This window comes from Centruroides sculpturatus, unplaced genomic scaffold, assembly GCF_000671375.1.
Source record: "Centruroides sculpturatus isolate CEXI.00-Female unplaced genomic scaffold, Cexi_2.0 scaffold76, whole genome shotgun sequence".
In the NCBI taxonomy this organism is placed as follows: domain Eukaryota; kingdom Metazoa; phylum Arthropoda; class Arachnida; order Scorpiones; family Buthidae; genus Centruroides; species Centruroides sculpturatus.
Window position 1 is genome coordinate 877,107 of NW_019384451.1, and position 16,091 is coordinate 893,197.

The 16,091-nt window shown below is 30.9% G+C and overlaps 1 protein-coding gene across 1 annotated transcript in view; it reads left to right on the forward strand.

Annotated features, from left to right (window-relative positions):
- The window catches only part of LOC111620553 (EARP-interacting protein homolog), a 28,708-nt gene that overhangs the window by 2,021 nt on the left and 10,596 nt on the right, over nucleotides 1-16,091 (forward strand). Inside the window, exons 2-4 of the mRNA XM_023362485.1 lie at nucleotides 2,536-2,672; nucleotides 4,380-4,547; nucleotides 15,750-15,914. Coding sequence (XP_023218253.1) covers nucleotides 2,536-2,672; nucleotides 4,380-4,547; nucleotides 15,750-15,914 — 470 coding nt within the window. The remainder of the gene's footprint in view (nucleotides 1-2,535; nucleotides 2,673-4,379; nucleotides 4,548-15,749; nucleotides 15,915-16,091) is intronic.

A 16,091-nucleotide genomic window follows, 5' to 3' on the forward strand; every position in this document is an offset into this window, starting at 1 on the left:
ATAAATTATTATTTTGATAAACTTTTTAATTTTAATTAATATCCAAATCCAAACCCCTCATGGCTTCCAGTATTGTTTGGAAATTTTTTAAGAAAGATAAAAACGAGAAGTTTTCCAAGTGCAATTTATGCCAGTCTTTTATTTCGAGAGATGGAAAAAATGCTAAAACTTTCGCCACCAAAAACATGATAAATCATCTGGAAAAATGTCATCATGAAAATTTTTTAAAATAAACTTAAAAGATGAAAAGAGAAAGTTCCAAAACGAAAGAAGCTGGATGTTCATCAGTAACAACGGAAACTCATATCCAAAGACAAGCTACTTTAACTCAATTAATAGAGAAGAAAAAATTGTGGAATATCAATGATCCAAAGAAGTTCATCATTTGATTAGATAAATGATAAGTGTAGATATACAGCCATACTTTGTTGTATCAGATTTAGGATTTCATTGAAAAAATTGTTCTACTTTTAAAACCATTTGAAGAAATTACTGTGGAAACTAGCAACCGAGAAACCACCTTATCTTCAATAATTCACACAATAGAGACTCTGAAATTATTCTTATTATCAAAAGTAAAGAGCAGTAGTTCCTTTAGTGGCATTAATACCACAATAGAAAGACTAGAAAATTCAATATAAATAGATTTTCAGCATATATAGAAAACAAGTCGTTATGGTTGTCATCCTTATTAGATCCAAGATTCAAAATTAAATTTAAAAAAAAAGATGGTAGAGGAAATAAAAAGATGGACAATCGATAGCTTAGATGATGTTGATAATTCAAAATCTCAAGAAGAATTAAATTCTGAAGCTTCTACTTCTGGAAACGATCAAGATGGAGGATAATCTCCGAGTTTTTCTAATTTATTTGATGAATTAGCTTGTGGTGAATAGAAGAATGAATAAGAGCATGTTTTTAAAAAGGAAGAAACAACAAAAAAAACGATTTAATCAAGAATTAGAAAAATATTTACATTTACCTCTTATACAAAGACATAGCAACCCATTTTTGTGGTGGAGAAGTTCAAAAGAATTTTTTTCTAATTTAAGCAAAATAGCTATGAAATATCTAAGTCCCCCAGCATCTTCCATTGAAAGTGAAAGAATTTTCAGAGTTGGAGGTAACATTTAAGAGCCCTGAAAATGGTGAAATTCTCATGTTTTTGTATTACAGTTTAAGGGTTTTAAAGTTTGAATATTAAATTTTTATTTGTTTTATATATTTAAAGTTTAAACTTTAAATAAAACACAGTTTTGAATAGGTTACATTATACCTTATGATATGTATTGATAAAAGAAATAATTTAAGTTAAAATTTTTTTTAATATTTAGATTGTCATGTAATAAATAATAAATATATAACAGAAATTTATTATTTTTTATTACTAGACATGACATGCTAACAAAAATATTAAAATGCAAAATTGGCCAATTATTAAAACCTATTAATTGGGGAAATGGCCGATACTGATTAATTGAGAAAATGGCCACTTACTGATTAATTGGTGCATCCTTAGTATTTATGAATCCAGACCCTGGAAACAAAGATTGAATGGAAGTCCTATGTTAGTTGCATAAATGGTAATGTGCCTATCTAGTATGTAGGAATTACAAGCTTAATTCTTAATGTTTTTTGAAAATTTTAATAATAATCAACTTGTATTGTTTATTATGGTTAGGTACTGTAGTTACAAGTAATAAATGCAATGCAAACACCATAAAACACTCCCCATTTGCAACCTTTCCTATCATCATTTAAACTTTCTCTTCATGCTGACTCCTCCCCTCAATTCTTTCCAACCAGATAATATCACTGAATCAGCCTGGTCTTCCAAACTTTATGCTAGTAGTAATAATATTCAACTTTTAATTTCCAGCAAATAATTTAAAAATAAACATTTTCAGGTACTTTTAGAAGCCATCATCAGGTTGAACAATCAATACAATACAATTGCTAAAAGCAGTTGAAAATGTTTGTTTGTTTTCAAATTATTTACCAGATATTAAAAGTTGGATATTATTGATATTTGGAATTTGAATTCAGCTATATATAAATTTCTCTCCTAAAATTTTTAAAATTATTTAATTAATTACTAATTATTTAATTTAGATACAAGATTATAGTGCAATCATCTACTTTTTTAGATCAAATTTAGATAAATGTTTAGCATAGATACAGCTTAAAAATAATTCTTACTTTAGGTTTATATTTGATTAATAATTACTACTAAAATTTCATTTCTAAAANGTCAGCAACCACTACAGCTGTTTATTGTGGTTATTGTTAGGTCACATGAGCAGTCGCATGTGTAGGCAGTTGGACTCAGGATGGAGAAGGTTCGGAGACAGCATAATGGAAGGAATTACTTTATTGTTTATTTTTCAGTGATTTTTAGTATCAAATGATCTTCAGTTCATTTTGCTATAGGATAAAATTAATACATTTTTTTCATATGCATTACAATTCATTAAAAATACAAAATTCATTACATTTTTAATATGCTAATGTAAAATATTTTTTAAAAAATTCTAGTTAAAAGCTTCAGCTACAGCAGATTTAAAAGGAAAACCAAAATTCACATCTGTACAGTGGAATCCCCATCAAAATTGCAGCCAAATAGCCACTGCTGTTGATACCAGTATCCGAGGTTGGGATTTAAGATCTATGCAGTATGTACAGTTTAGTTAAATACAGTGTTACATATAAACTACTAGTTAATATTAAAAATAATTATTTTTTAGATTATATTTAAAGGTTTGAGAATAAAATTATCTTAATTTCATAGTAATAAAAAATGGAGGTTATTCACGGATAGTAGTATGCTTGAAATAGCTCTGTTGTGATAAAAGTTATTTTATGAAAAAATGTAATTATTAAAATCAAATTAAATTGAATTAAAACATTGAATCAATTAAGACTACAGTATTATCAAATGATCAAATAAGTTGAGATGGCATTTTTATATGATCACTTTTGACACTAACATATACAGTACAATGCAAGTAATTTCTTATATATGGGACCAGAACACTATTGGTTTAAGATTACTGGATTATTAGAAGTAAGGTGAATTCAATGGTTTAATCAATTGGAAAACGTTTATTTATTTGCATGATATTAGTGCATTGATTAGTGCATTGTATTAAGTTGGGCTACTGATCAAGACTGTTACTAGGAGCACTGATACGGACCATGCTCATTTTCACATTTCAATGGCATTGTACTAGTTGAATATGTTTCTGGTAAAGTTGTTTCACATAATTTTATTTGTATGAGCGCAAAGGTGAATAAGACAATAGTGTGATTAACTGGTATGGTTTACTGCTTTGTACCATGTTGCAAATCGACAAAGGAAATTCATGGAATGAAACCTGGCATGTCATTCCATGAATTTCCTTTGCAGGATAGTTTATGAAAGGCATGGATAAAAAAATATCCAGAAAAGACGCCAAAGGAGGCTTGCTGCAGCCTAATGACAGGTAAGTTGGAATATTATGAAAAAAATAATACATGGAGACAGTGGAGGATTTCTGCACTGGTACACCTGGGGCTCATAAATCAAGGACCCCTTAAAATTCAGCTCTCAAAATAAAAAAAATTATTTTAATTAATTATTATTTTTTTCATAATAAAAATAATTAATAATTTAGCAGCATTCCCTAAATTAAATTGTCAAATGAATAATGTCAGCTATGACATTTTTTATGGTCAATGGATTACTAGATTTTTTTTTTGTTTTTGACACTTTTACCTATTGAAACTTAATAATTCTTGTACCAATAAGTTTAAATTTTGATAATGTAACACAATCTGAACATCAATAACCTTTTAAATACAGCCAGGCAGTTGTAATTTTATATTGGTTAATTTTCAATGTTATTTCCCTGTGCCTCACTTTTTTTGGACCACCAGTATCTTAATTTAACATGTAATTATTTTTTAAAAAGGCAATGAAGCTTTTTTCTTTAAATGCAGTTGCATGTGCAAATGACAGTTTTTGAAGAAAGCATATTTTTACTATTTTATATTTTTAATAGCAAAAAATTATAAATTTTCTCAAGAATAATTAAATAAAATCACGGTCTTATAGATCCGACATGGATTTTTGAAAGATAAATGTGACAATAAATTATTTTTGGATTTTTTTTCACTCAACTCATGTAATATATGATATTCCATGGCCTGTAACAGTGTTCCTATCGATGTTATCATGAAATTGCCTTGACAGACTCCAAACAATGGGATTGAGGAGCTAAGAATAGGCCTTGATATATATGAGAAGGCCATATTAAAAGATTTTTTATAACAAAAACTACATCCAGAAAAGAATTTAGTTTGTTTATTATGAATATATGTATGTAAATTTATATTAATAGGCAAATCTGGTTGATTGAAGGAGCTCATGGACAATTAGTGCGAGAATTTGATTTTAATCCTAATCGACAATATTATCTTGCATCATGTGGTGATGACTGTCATGCAAAATTTTGGGATATAAGAAATTCTAACATTCCAGTTATGATTCTTTCTAATCATTCTCATTGGTAAGTAAAAGAATTTAATTTTATTGTTTATTTTTCAGTGATTTTTAGTATCAAATGATCTTCAGTTATAAATGAATACTCATTTAATGAATGTATATTATGAATTGAAAATTATTTCAAACCAAGTTTTTTTTCTTTCAAAAATCTGATTTTTAATAACAGTATATTTGCATGTAACTTATTAAAACTAAATGACTTCAATGCAATCAAAGTATTAATTCACAAATCTTCATAAATTTAACAGTCAGTGAAGTCCATAAAGATCCTTTTTTCTAGTCCTCATAACTATTTTTGCCAGCACTTCTGATAAAAAGAACCAATTTAATAATCTTGTTTTTGTAGAAAAATACAACCATTAAGCCAAAAGTAATTGCTGTATATCGCTAACTCTAAAGCCTCTTACAGCAAGTACTTGATGAACATGAACACTACTATATAACAATAAGAAATTTGCTAACATAACTTGCTCAAATATAGGAACAGAAGGATATAAAGAAATTGTATCAGTTTTATAGAAAGTCTGTATGATAGAGGAGAAAAGTTTCCTAGCTTCTTGAATATATGGTTTTTGGCTTCTAGGAATGATAAACAATATAAAAATAATCTCCCACAAGAGAAGAAAATAAAGAGACTAAAGGCTTTTCTAAGCAGAAGACAAGATGAGAGACAAGATGAGACCTTTTGTTTAACAAAGACCTATAAAGCCGATCTACTTTATGAGTTTTTACTTCATAAAACAAGCATGGATATGCAATGTTTAAGAAGGATTTAATCTACTGGACAACAAAGAGTGAAGAACAGGTTACCTAAAATTCTCTTAACCTTAACTAGAGTAATTGAATCATTGAAGAAGGATCTCTGTTTAGCAAAGTAAAACCTAATTGGACCAAGAACATCTCTTCCCTATCTAAAGAAAATCTGCATTTGTATAAAACACAAGCTATCTAATCTTATCAGATATTAACTGGTGGTTAGGTAAAAGCTTGTAAAGAAATTTTTTGGCTAAACAGCAAAGTTAAAAATGTATGAAAAGATAAGAACAAGAACGGATCCACGCTAATCGAATTTTACGTTGTAGGAATGATTAAATACATGAGCCAATCGCAGCCCGATAGGTGTGAACTTTACGGACTAAGGCTGTTTGAAAGGTTTTCTTCTATAAAATTAACCGATTCTAGACTAATTCCACTCAACATTTCCAAAACATGTATAAGTTTTTGGGAATAATCTGTATAAACTATGCTATAAACAAAAAATTATAGGATTACTTACCGAGTGTGTACCGTTCGACTACGCCGTTGCTCAAAGCTTGTTTTCGTCGCGGAACAGCACACGAAATGGTGGCCGCGATTTCTGATAACGAATTTTTCGCAGAAAAATAACTTGACCTTTGGAGACATCATTAATATAAATAATTTTTATGGCCGTTGAATAAGAAGTGTTTCTTTCACAAGAAATGTATAAAATTAGTGCTGTATTAGACTTACGGTACCTAATTTACATACTGTACAGACGATAATAAACTCAACTTACTAGCCTAAAATCTCCGTAGCGTGTTGCCAGGCGGCAGAAAGCATATATATAATTATAATAAAGTTACAATAAATTAAGTTAATATATAATTATATATACAGTACCTAATTTATATATAATTAATATATAATTATATGTACAGTACCTAATTTATATATAATACTGTACAGACGATAGTAAACTCAATTTACCCGCCTAAACTCTCTGTAGCGTGGCACAGGGCAGAGGAAAGTAGTTCAGCTGCTCATCCACTATTGGTCCAGATTCTATCAATCTTGTCGCGAAACGAGTCGGCGACGACGTTTTAGGAGCTCCTTTATACATATGTTGCTACAATTTTTTCGCTACGTTATAGGAATTGTCGTTATAGTAACGCACGTTATAGGGGGGTCGACTGTATATATGATTATGATAGTTTATATATAAAATTTTGTCTATGTATTAGGTTAAAATCTATTTTATTATACACTTACTGTAGCAATATATGACAAAATTCATCAAAATTTAAAGATTTACAGTAAATATTAGATTCATATCATATTTTCTATGCAGTAACATGAAAGCTATTTCTATATTCCTTAATATGATGTGATATATCAGAGACATTGAATTTGCAAGTTTTGTAAGCTTTTGTAATAAGTTGAAACTAAGATTTATATTTCTATTAATATTTCTATTAATTAATTAAATTGCTGTTTATTTCCCATCTAAGAATTATTTTAAATTTAAATATTTTTTTATTGTTCTGACACCGCTGTGATTGCTGGAGTTCACTTTTTTTTTTTGTTTTGCAATTTTACCTAAACTACACAATTTTTTGTATCCTTCACTTTTTGAACTTGCCCTTTAAGTTTTTTGTATTTCCAGTGGGAAATATATCGCACTGCTGACACCAGGGTCATAATGCACAAAGTGCCCCCTATTTCTTCTGCACCACCTGACTGATAGGTTGACACCATGTCAGCAACCACTACAGCTGTTTATTTTGGTTATTGTTAGGTCACATGAGCAGTCGCATGTGTAGGCAGTTGGACTCAGGATGGAGAAGGTTCGGAGACAGCATAATGGAAGGAATTACACTCAATACAGATTAAACAAAACAAATGTTCATTTATTAATTAAAGGATTCTACATTCTAACAAGTCCTTTTAGTTGCGAGTCGTTAAACGTGAGAGAGAGAGTTTACAAAGTGATCATGGATGGCCTGATAAATACCTTGTTGTGGAGGTTGTTGCTTCACATAGGAGGTTTGATGCTTGTTGACTGGAGGATCAAGGATCATTTGGGATCATTTAGGAAAAGGTCTAAATCATGCTAATTCATCTTTAGATGTGAAATGGTTGGTGACTTTTTAAAACTTTTCAGACAACTCCTGCAATGGTATAATTCGGTGGTTTTTCAACCTTTTTCTTATCGCAGACCAGTAAAATTATGTTATAATTTTACACGGACCAGTAATTATAATCAACTATGAATTATGCTTGTATATGCTTATCTAGAGTTACTGTATATAACAAAGTATCTACAGTAGCTCTAGATTACTGCTGAATTATNAAAAAAAAAAAAAAAAAAAAAAGTGAAGTAGGTGAGACCCAGATACAACTGGACTGTTGGAGGAACTGGTTATGACTCTCTCAATCGGTCATTCCGTTGTATATTAAAATAGCAAAATATCTTGGAGATGTCACAAAGGTCATGGGAAAGGTGTCAATTCTGATATGGAGAAAGTGTAAATTGAAATACACTCAGGCCAAAAATCTAATGGGCTGATGAAGTCATCCTGTAGTTCTTTCCCTTTTTCTTTAGTTAAGTTTGGTACTCACATGCAGCAATTGACGATAGAATGGCAAAATGATGTCACTTTTGCCATCAAAGCCAACAAAATATGAAGTTAAAAATTTTCAACTTTTGCTGTTGTGGAAAGTGGCATGGTAAAAATTAGACCAATGGGAAGACCATTTGGCAATGCCATCATAAAGGTCACATGGGACGATAGCATTCGAACCATGGTGGTCAGCAAGACTAAAAAGCTTTATTTATATACTAATGTATTTCATTTATATGCTATATTACTATCTGATTTTAATATTAATGTCGAATAGACATACTGGGTAAAGTATTCAGAATGGCATAATTGTAATTCGGTTATGAAAGTATTCAATATTCCTAACTTTCAACGATTTAGAATATTTTTCTTATCCAAATTCTTCATTTTTGAGCTTTTTTATTTGCGATAAGATCATAGGCAAACTTAGAAAGTTTAATTGATATAACAAAGCAATCCTGGTAGCATCATTTTCGACTACTGGCTCATGGCCTACCTACTTTAGTAGCTGTTTAAATTTATGGCTGGCAGATGGCACATGTTTCAATTGTAGGGTACTTTCCACATGTGAGTACATGTGACATGGAAAGATGACAGAACAGCAACCATTTCCATCATCCATTTCCGCATGTGAGTACCAGGTTATAGTCTGGGTTCTCACACACAACTCATTATGTAAAATTGCATCTATCATACTCATATCTGTTTTGTTTTTTTTTACTTTTAAAGATGTACTTACTTCTAGCTACTGCTGTATTTATATATATTGTATAGGATCACATTCAATTAAATAATTTATAAGGGTAAGTCAAAAGTTTTACATCATGGAATACATTATTTAATTTTAAGACTTATTGAATTTGTAAGCTGGAACTAACATATAACACAGAAAATTCACATTTTTCTCACACTTTTAACTATTTAACTATTTAATACTTTTAACTAGTAACTATTTAATAAACAAATGTTTTTGGTTACATTCAGGGGCCTGCAGGTTAAGCATATACAAAATCAAATTTATATAAAGTAGACCCCCCATAACACAGTAGATATGTTCTGTGTTTTATGAAATTCATGTTCTACGAGTCCTTAAATACATGAGCCAATCACAGCCCGGCACATATGCAGTTTACGGACTATGGCTGTTTGAAAGGTTTTCTTCTATAAAATTAATCGATTCTAGACTAATTTGACTCAACATTTCCAAAACACATATAATTTTTTGGGAATAATCCATATAAACTATGCTATAAACAAAAAATTGTAGGAGTACTTACCGAGTGTGCACTGTTCGACTACGCCATTGCTTAAGCTTGTTTTCGTCATGGAGCTTGTCATTGAACGGTGGGAACGTGTTTCCTGATAAATTATTTTTCTGTGAAAAATTTGCTGTACTTTGGAGACATCATTAATATAAATATAATTTTAATGGATGTTAAATAATAAATGGTTTTTAGTAGGTCCACTGCTTGTTTAAACTCAACGGTTTGAGCAATATCCACTATTGGTCTATATTTGCCCAATCCTGTCACAACACGAGTCGGCAATGATGTTTTACTGTATTATACGAGTCTCTTTTAGCGTGTTTATATGAATATGGTCGCAATTTTTTCACCGTTATATACGAATCCATATTATATGAACCCGTTTTATAGGGGGGTCTACTGTAGTGTATTTGAAGTTTGGAACATTGCAAACTTTCCTTAACACAAGTACAGTGGTACTTCGGTATACGTCTGCTTTAAAATATGTCCAATTTGGAATACGTCCTGTTTGGACGAAACAAATTTTGCTCGGTATACGACTTTTGTTCGGTATATGACTTAATTCAATTATATGCGCCATCTATGAACAAGTTGCACTATCGGTGTATTAGACCAGACTAGACGTTCACGGTGCCATGGTTTATTACTTTGTTAAATTTCTTCTGATTTTAATTTGTAAGTAAAATTTATTATTTTTATTAATCATGAATTGCAAAACGGCAAATGAAAAGCAACAGAAAACTAAAAAAAAAAAAAATTAAATTGCTAGAATTACAATGGAACTGAAAAAAGAGATTGTTGAGAAATATGAAGGTGGCATGCATGTTCGAGATTTAACTGTTACATACCGTATTCCGAGAACGACGATATCGACAATCGTGAAAAATAAAGACATTATTAAATTTGCTAACATTGGGAAAGGAGTTAAATCAATTTCTAAACAGAGATCGAAGACATTAGATCATGTTGAGAAATTGCTTTTGCTTTGGATAACAGTGTGCTAGAGACAGCGTATCAGAAGCAATTATTTGCGAGAAAGCTACAAAGATACATGCTGATCTCATGAAAAATCAAGCAGGAACTAGCCAGGAAAGCGAGGTGTAAAAAGCCAGCCTTTTTTTTCACATGAGAACGGATTAATCATTTTTACATTACTTCTTATGGGAAAGGTTGGTTTGGTATACGTCCTATTTGGTATAAGTCCAAACATCAGGAACGGATTAAGGTCGTATACCGAGGTTCCACTGTATTTTGAAACCGATATCTATATATTGAACATTTATGTAAATATTATTACAGTTTTAATAAAACAAATGAATAAATAAATAAATGCCTATAATAAATAACATAATAAACCAACCAAAAAATAAAAGTATTTGTAATTTAGTCTTATTATTAGATGTATTATTGGTTGCTGTTCTTTTTTAATCCAATCCAATATCTTGTGATAATTTTAATAATTATAATAAATTAATAGCCTGATAATTTGGAAGATCAACTGGCAATCTTTAAGTTACAAACTTACAAGCAATGAGAAAGTTACTTCCAAGAAACAGTGAATGTGCAGTAATGCAGATTCTTCAAAAGAAAAAGAAATCACTTTTACTTGTATAAAGTGCAACTCATTCAAAAATTTGCATTTTGAATGTCTTGAAATCACACAGAATATTCATAACTTCCTCACATTTTCCAGCAGTAACTGTAAGAAACATTAGTCTTATAGCCCAATAATTTGGCAGATAATCTGGCTTTAATCAAAACTCTGGCTTGTGGAAGAGTTACTTATATATTTAAAGATTATATAAAACTCCTAATTCATTGGTAATTATTATATTTTCTGACAAAACATTGGAAAAAGTTTCCAAAGATTAATAGTTTGACTATATCATTAGCAATCCATTTATCTTTTCTGGTGATTTGTACTTTACTTGATTTATATCTGGTTAACAGACTTTTTCTGTATTTTAAGTACAGTGCACTCATGCTAATCTAATTATTGTACAGGATTTTTTTAATTAATGAAAAATTCAAATTAGTGGGGAGAGTTGTATATAAAGAAAAAGAAGTTGTAAAGAACTAAATACAAATATGCATATTTAAAAATATACAATATTTGGCTTATTTATATTATAATGTATAGTATATATAGTATATATTGGGTTGTCCGGAAAGTTCGTGCTAGTGTTGCCACCTTTTCAAAATCGCTGACCTGGACGGCAGGTGAGGTTTGTTCAAACAGAAGTTCCTGACACATGCTCAATGTCATTTTGCAGTGGGAAGAATAATGTGCAGTGCATGCCAGTTCTAAATCAGTTACAGTTAGGGACTAGGGAGACTTGGGTAGGAGTAATGTAAGTAACTTAAATTAAGAAAAACAACTACAGATGGCGTAGCTCTATTGGATATTGGAGACGTGTACGAATATGAATCGTACAAGCAAAAAAAAAAAAAAAAGGTTGACAGGTTGGGCATGATATTCCCGGACCAAATTAATAGTTCATCTGGACAGTGAGTCGATTTCCAGACTATCTGGGTGAAAACTGGATGGGTGGTAACACTAGTTCGTGCTGATTTTTGGTAGGTGGCATAAGGACAGGTCTGAACATGTCAGAACAATTGAAAACAAATGACATGCATACATATTGTAAAAGACATATATACTTCAAATACACTTCAAGCATATTTGGGAAAAAATTTGGTCATGATACATTAATTTTTGTCAGTTTTATACGCCTTTGAATATGGAAGAAAACAAAGTGCACTTTAGGCATTTAATGCTTTTCTTTTACTGGAAAGGCAAAAATGCCACACAAGTGGCAAACATATGCGCTGTTTATGGCAAAGGTGCTGTAGCTGAAAGAACTGTGCGGAAGTGGTTTGCTAGGTTTAAAGCTGGTGATTTCAACCTTAAAGATCAAGAACGCCTAGGTAGGCTCTCTACCACAGATGAAGATCAGATTAAAATACTGATCGAGAATAACCCATGCTATACAGCACGTAAATTAGTAGAAATGTTAAATATGTCAAAATCTACCATCCACGAGTATTTTGTGAAGCTTGGCTACATAAACTGTTTTGATGTATGGGTTCCCCACAATTTAACGGAGAAAAATCTGATGGATTGCATTTCCATTTGTGACTTGCTCTATAAACGCAACGAGGAGACATTGTTTTTGAAGCAAGTAGTGATGGGGGATGAAAAATGGATCATTTATAATAATGTTGAATGAAAAAGATCTTGGGGAAAGTTGAATGAACCACCTTTAGCCACCCCAAGAGCTGGTCTTCATCCAAAGATCATCATGCTCTGTGTCTGGTGGGATTGGAAAGGGATCCTGTATTATGAGCTTTTACCAAACAACGAGACGATAAATTCAGAGAAGTATTGTTCCCAATTAGATGAATTAAAGACAGCAATTGAACAAAAAGTCCAGAAATAGTGAGTCAGAAGGCTGTCATGTTTCATCAGGACAATGCACGGTCTCATGTGTCTTTGATAACTCGACAAAAGTTTTTGGTGCTTGGTTGGGATCTTCTACCCCATCCACCATATTCGACAGATTTTGCACCCTCTGATTTTCACCTATTTCGATCATTACAAAATTCCCTTAATGGGAAAAACTTCAACTCTTTGGTCGAGATAAAAAATCACGTAGAAAAGGACAGGATTTTCAAGTTGCCTGAAAGATGGAGAAAGGTTGTAGAACAGAATGGCACCTATATAATTTAATAAATGTGTACTAAAATTTAAATCTCCTGTGTTTCAATTTTCCTTCAAAATCGGCACAAACTCTCCGGACAACCCAATATTATAGTATATACTATACTATAATATATACTATAATATTGGGTTGTCCATTTGGTTATTAACCACTTGCCGCACGAATGCTTTTAAAGGAATTTTTAATTAAACATAAAAAATACTTAAAACTGAAAAAAAACACGAAAGAAATGCGTTAATTTTGAAGAAAAAGCTTCAAATTTTATTTTCCATTGTCTCGCTTTTCTGCAAAATTTGACATCGATGAGTCATTGTTTACACAGCTGGATGACCTTGAGAACAGCTGGTGTCCTATTTCCTGGGACATTCTCATAGACGTCTCGGGAGGAGAAGGGTTTAAAGTAGGGTGAATACTAGCTAGACCTATGTTTTTAAATATTTTTAAAAAATTAAAATTTTTATTACGATTTTCGACCCCCCAACTTAATTAAACTTATGTATAATAAAATATATTAATTAAAAAAATTAAAAAACTATTGGAGATTAGTTTTTGACATCAGAAAGTAGCTTTAAATAACTTTAATGAAGTCAAATCCATGCACTACAACTTTAGAACGATTAATTAATTTTGATAAAAAAATCCCATTAAAAACAATTAAGCCTTAATCGAGCCTTATCAAAGGCTAATTAAAATCGCAATAAAACTTTTTTGCACGGGTAAAAATTTTTGAAAAAATTTGGAGACTTAAAAAACATTCCAAAAATTTTTAAAAAAATTTGGGGGGCTGAAAAGACTGCATTTTCTGTAACGCTATGTAACATGCCCGAGTTAACTCGGGACTGGGCGTTAAGGGGTTTGGGATGGGTTAATATTGGGTTGGGTTATTAATTTTACAAATTTTTCATTTTTTATAAAGTAATCTATAAATTTTTTAAAATTTTGGCTTGAACATTAGTGGAAAAATAAATTTGGTGTGGATTAGAAAGAATGCACTGTAGTGTATTTATTTTATGACATTTTTTTATACATTTAAACTTTTGATAATACAGTGAGCTGCCAATAACAATGACTCCAAACAGTGGCTACTTTTCAGGAACATTTTTATTTGGACAAAAATGCATACAAAATAACCTCCAAACAATGGTCATTTCTAACAATGCCCTGAACTTCTAAAAAACTTATCTTTAATCCTTTCACAATGGCCACTGTCCTCAAAATGATATAGAAATGTGAGGACCCGAACAGGGGTCGATTGAGAGGTCTGAATTATGGGTGTCGATTTAAAATAAAGAGCTCCTTTTCAGACGCTAAGGAAACGGATTAGGTGTCTCGATTGAAAAATGCAATTGTTTTTTTTTTTCATAAATTTGTTAAACAATGGAAATGGATAAATTCGAGGAAAACGCGACGAGAGAGAGGAATCATATTCAGTCGCAATGTTGACCTCTCCCGCGCCCTTCATTAGGTTTTGAATTGTCACCAGGTGACTATGAGAGACCAATGGAGAGGCGACGACGGTTAAGAAATCTATAAAACCGTGCGACGCAAGGGACAAAGGTTCTTGGTGCTCCTCTTTAGGATTTTTGTGATCCTACTTATCAACAGCGACCGATTCGTCAACTCCTGTGACTTACTGTCGCTCTCCCGTGACGTCTTGATTTGCACAGATTTGCCTTTCACCAGAGACTTTCGCTGAAGCTGTGCCGCATGCCCCGGGGCAGTCGATCTCAACGTACGACATTGAAGGACCAAACGGAGAAAGTCGGACCCTTGAAGGAACTTTTAATTTGTTCCCCAAGCTGTGTTATGTTGAAAATTTGAAGAACGTTGTAAGAATCTTTTGTAATATAATAAACGGGTTAAAAATGGTAAACCTGTCTCAGAAAGTCATTCTGCGCCCACACGACAGAAAGAACCGTTCGGCTGTCGAAAAACCTCACCCTAATCGGCTGACCTCACAGAAATAATAATGCATTGTATAAAATTAGTCATTATTGATAAGGTGGCTAGTTTTGGATACTGGTTTATTTGTGGGGTTAATAAAATTGGCATAAAAAAAAAACTTTTCTTTAAAAAAATCAAGGATTAATTAAGTTTAACATTTTAGACAATTGTGAAAAATTTTGCACAAAAGTTCATCTTGAACGTGCAGAAAACTTAAAAACACAAATGTAAATCAATCATTTATTGTAGGCTATGACTTCTGTTAAAATATGTAAAGAAGGAACATTATCCTCTTCTGACAGTGATGATTAAAAAATTTCAACACCAAGGACTAACAATGTTTTAGATGTTTTTTAAAAAAGAATTTGGAGAAATTTTTAAATTATTATCACTGGCATAAGACACTGTTCTTTTTTTTTACTTATTTCAATATAGGTTCTAGCCTTCAATAAAAGACTGATGTGTGTTTTTTTAGGTGTTTTCTGCACATTCAAAAAAGACTTCTGGTACAAAGTTTTTTTGTGATTTTAGTATAATGTTAAAGCTAACGAATTACACTTTCCTTCAAGTATTATGTGCAATTTTCAGTTTACCTCCCATTAATGACCAATTCTGATCAATGGTCATTTTTTATTTCTGTTAGTAGTTATTGTTAAAGGTTTGATTGTATTTTATAACTGTACAGTTGTAAATAGAAATATGCTAAATAAAATAGGCTTATAGAAAATATGAAATGAATGCTACCACAATAATAATAATTTATTGAATGCATAAATTTCTTTTTCTTTCCCATGATAATTATAATGTTAAATAAAAGTATTATTAGTTTTAACTTAATTTAATAAATAAAAGAACATTTTGAAATTGAATTATTTTTCTATTATCTATTAAAACAGTAATTAAAATATTTCAGGATTTGGACTATTCGTTATAATCATTTTCATGACCAGTTAGTTTTAACTTCAAGCAGCGACTCTCGTGTAATATTATCGCGGGTTGCATCAATTTCTTCAGAACCTTTTGGACATTTAATAGAAGATGAAGAAACGTCATCGGTAGATGATGGTGATCAAGACAAGTAAGAAAAACTGCAAATTTAAATCAAATATGTATATTATTAATTAATATGATCATAAATTATTTTGCTTATTTATTTTTCATTGTTTGAAATATAATAGGAAATATATTAGAAAATTCCCTTGAAATTATTAAATTAATTTATTTTAAATCTATATATTTATTAAATTTTAAAATT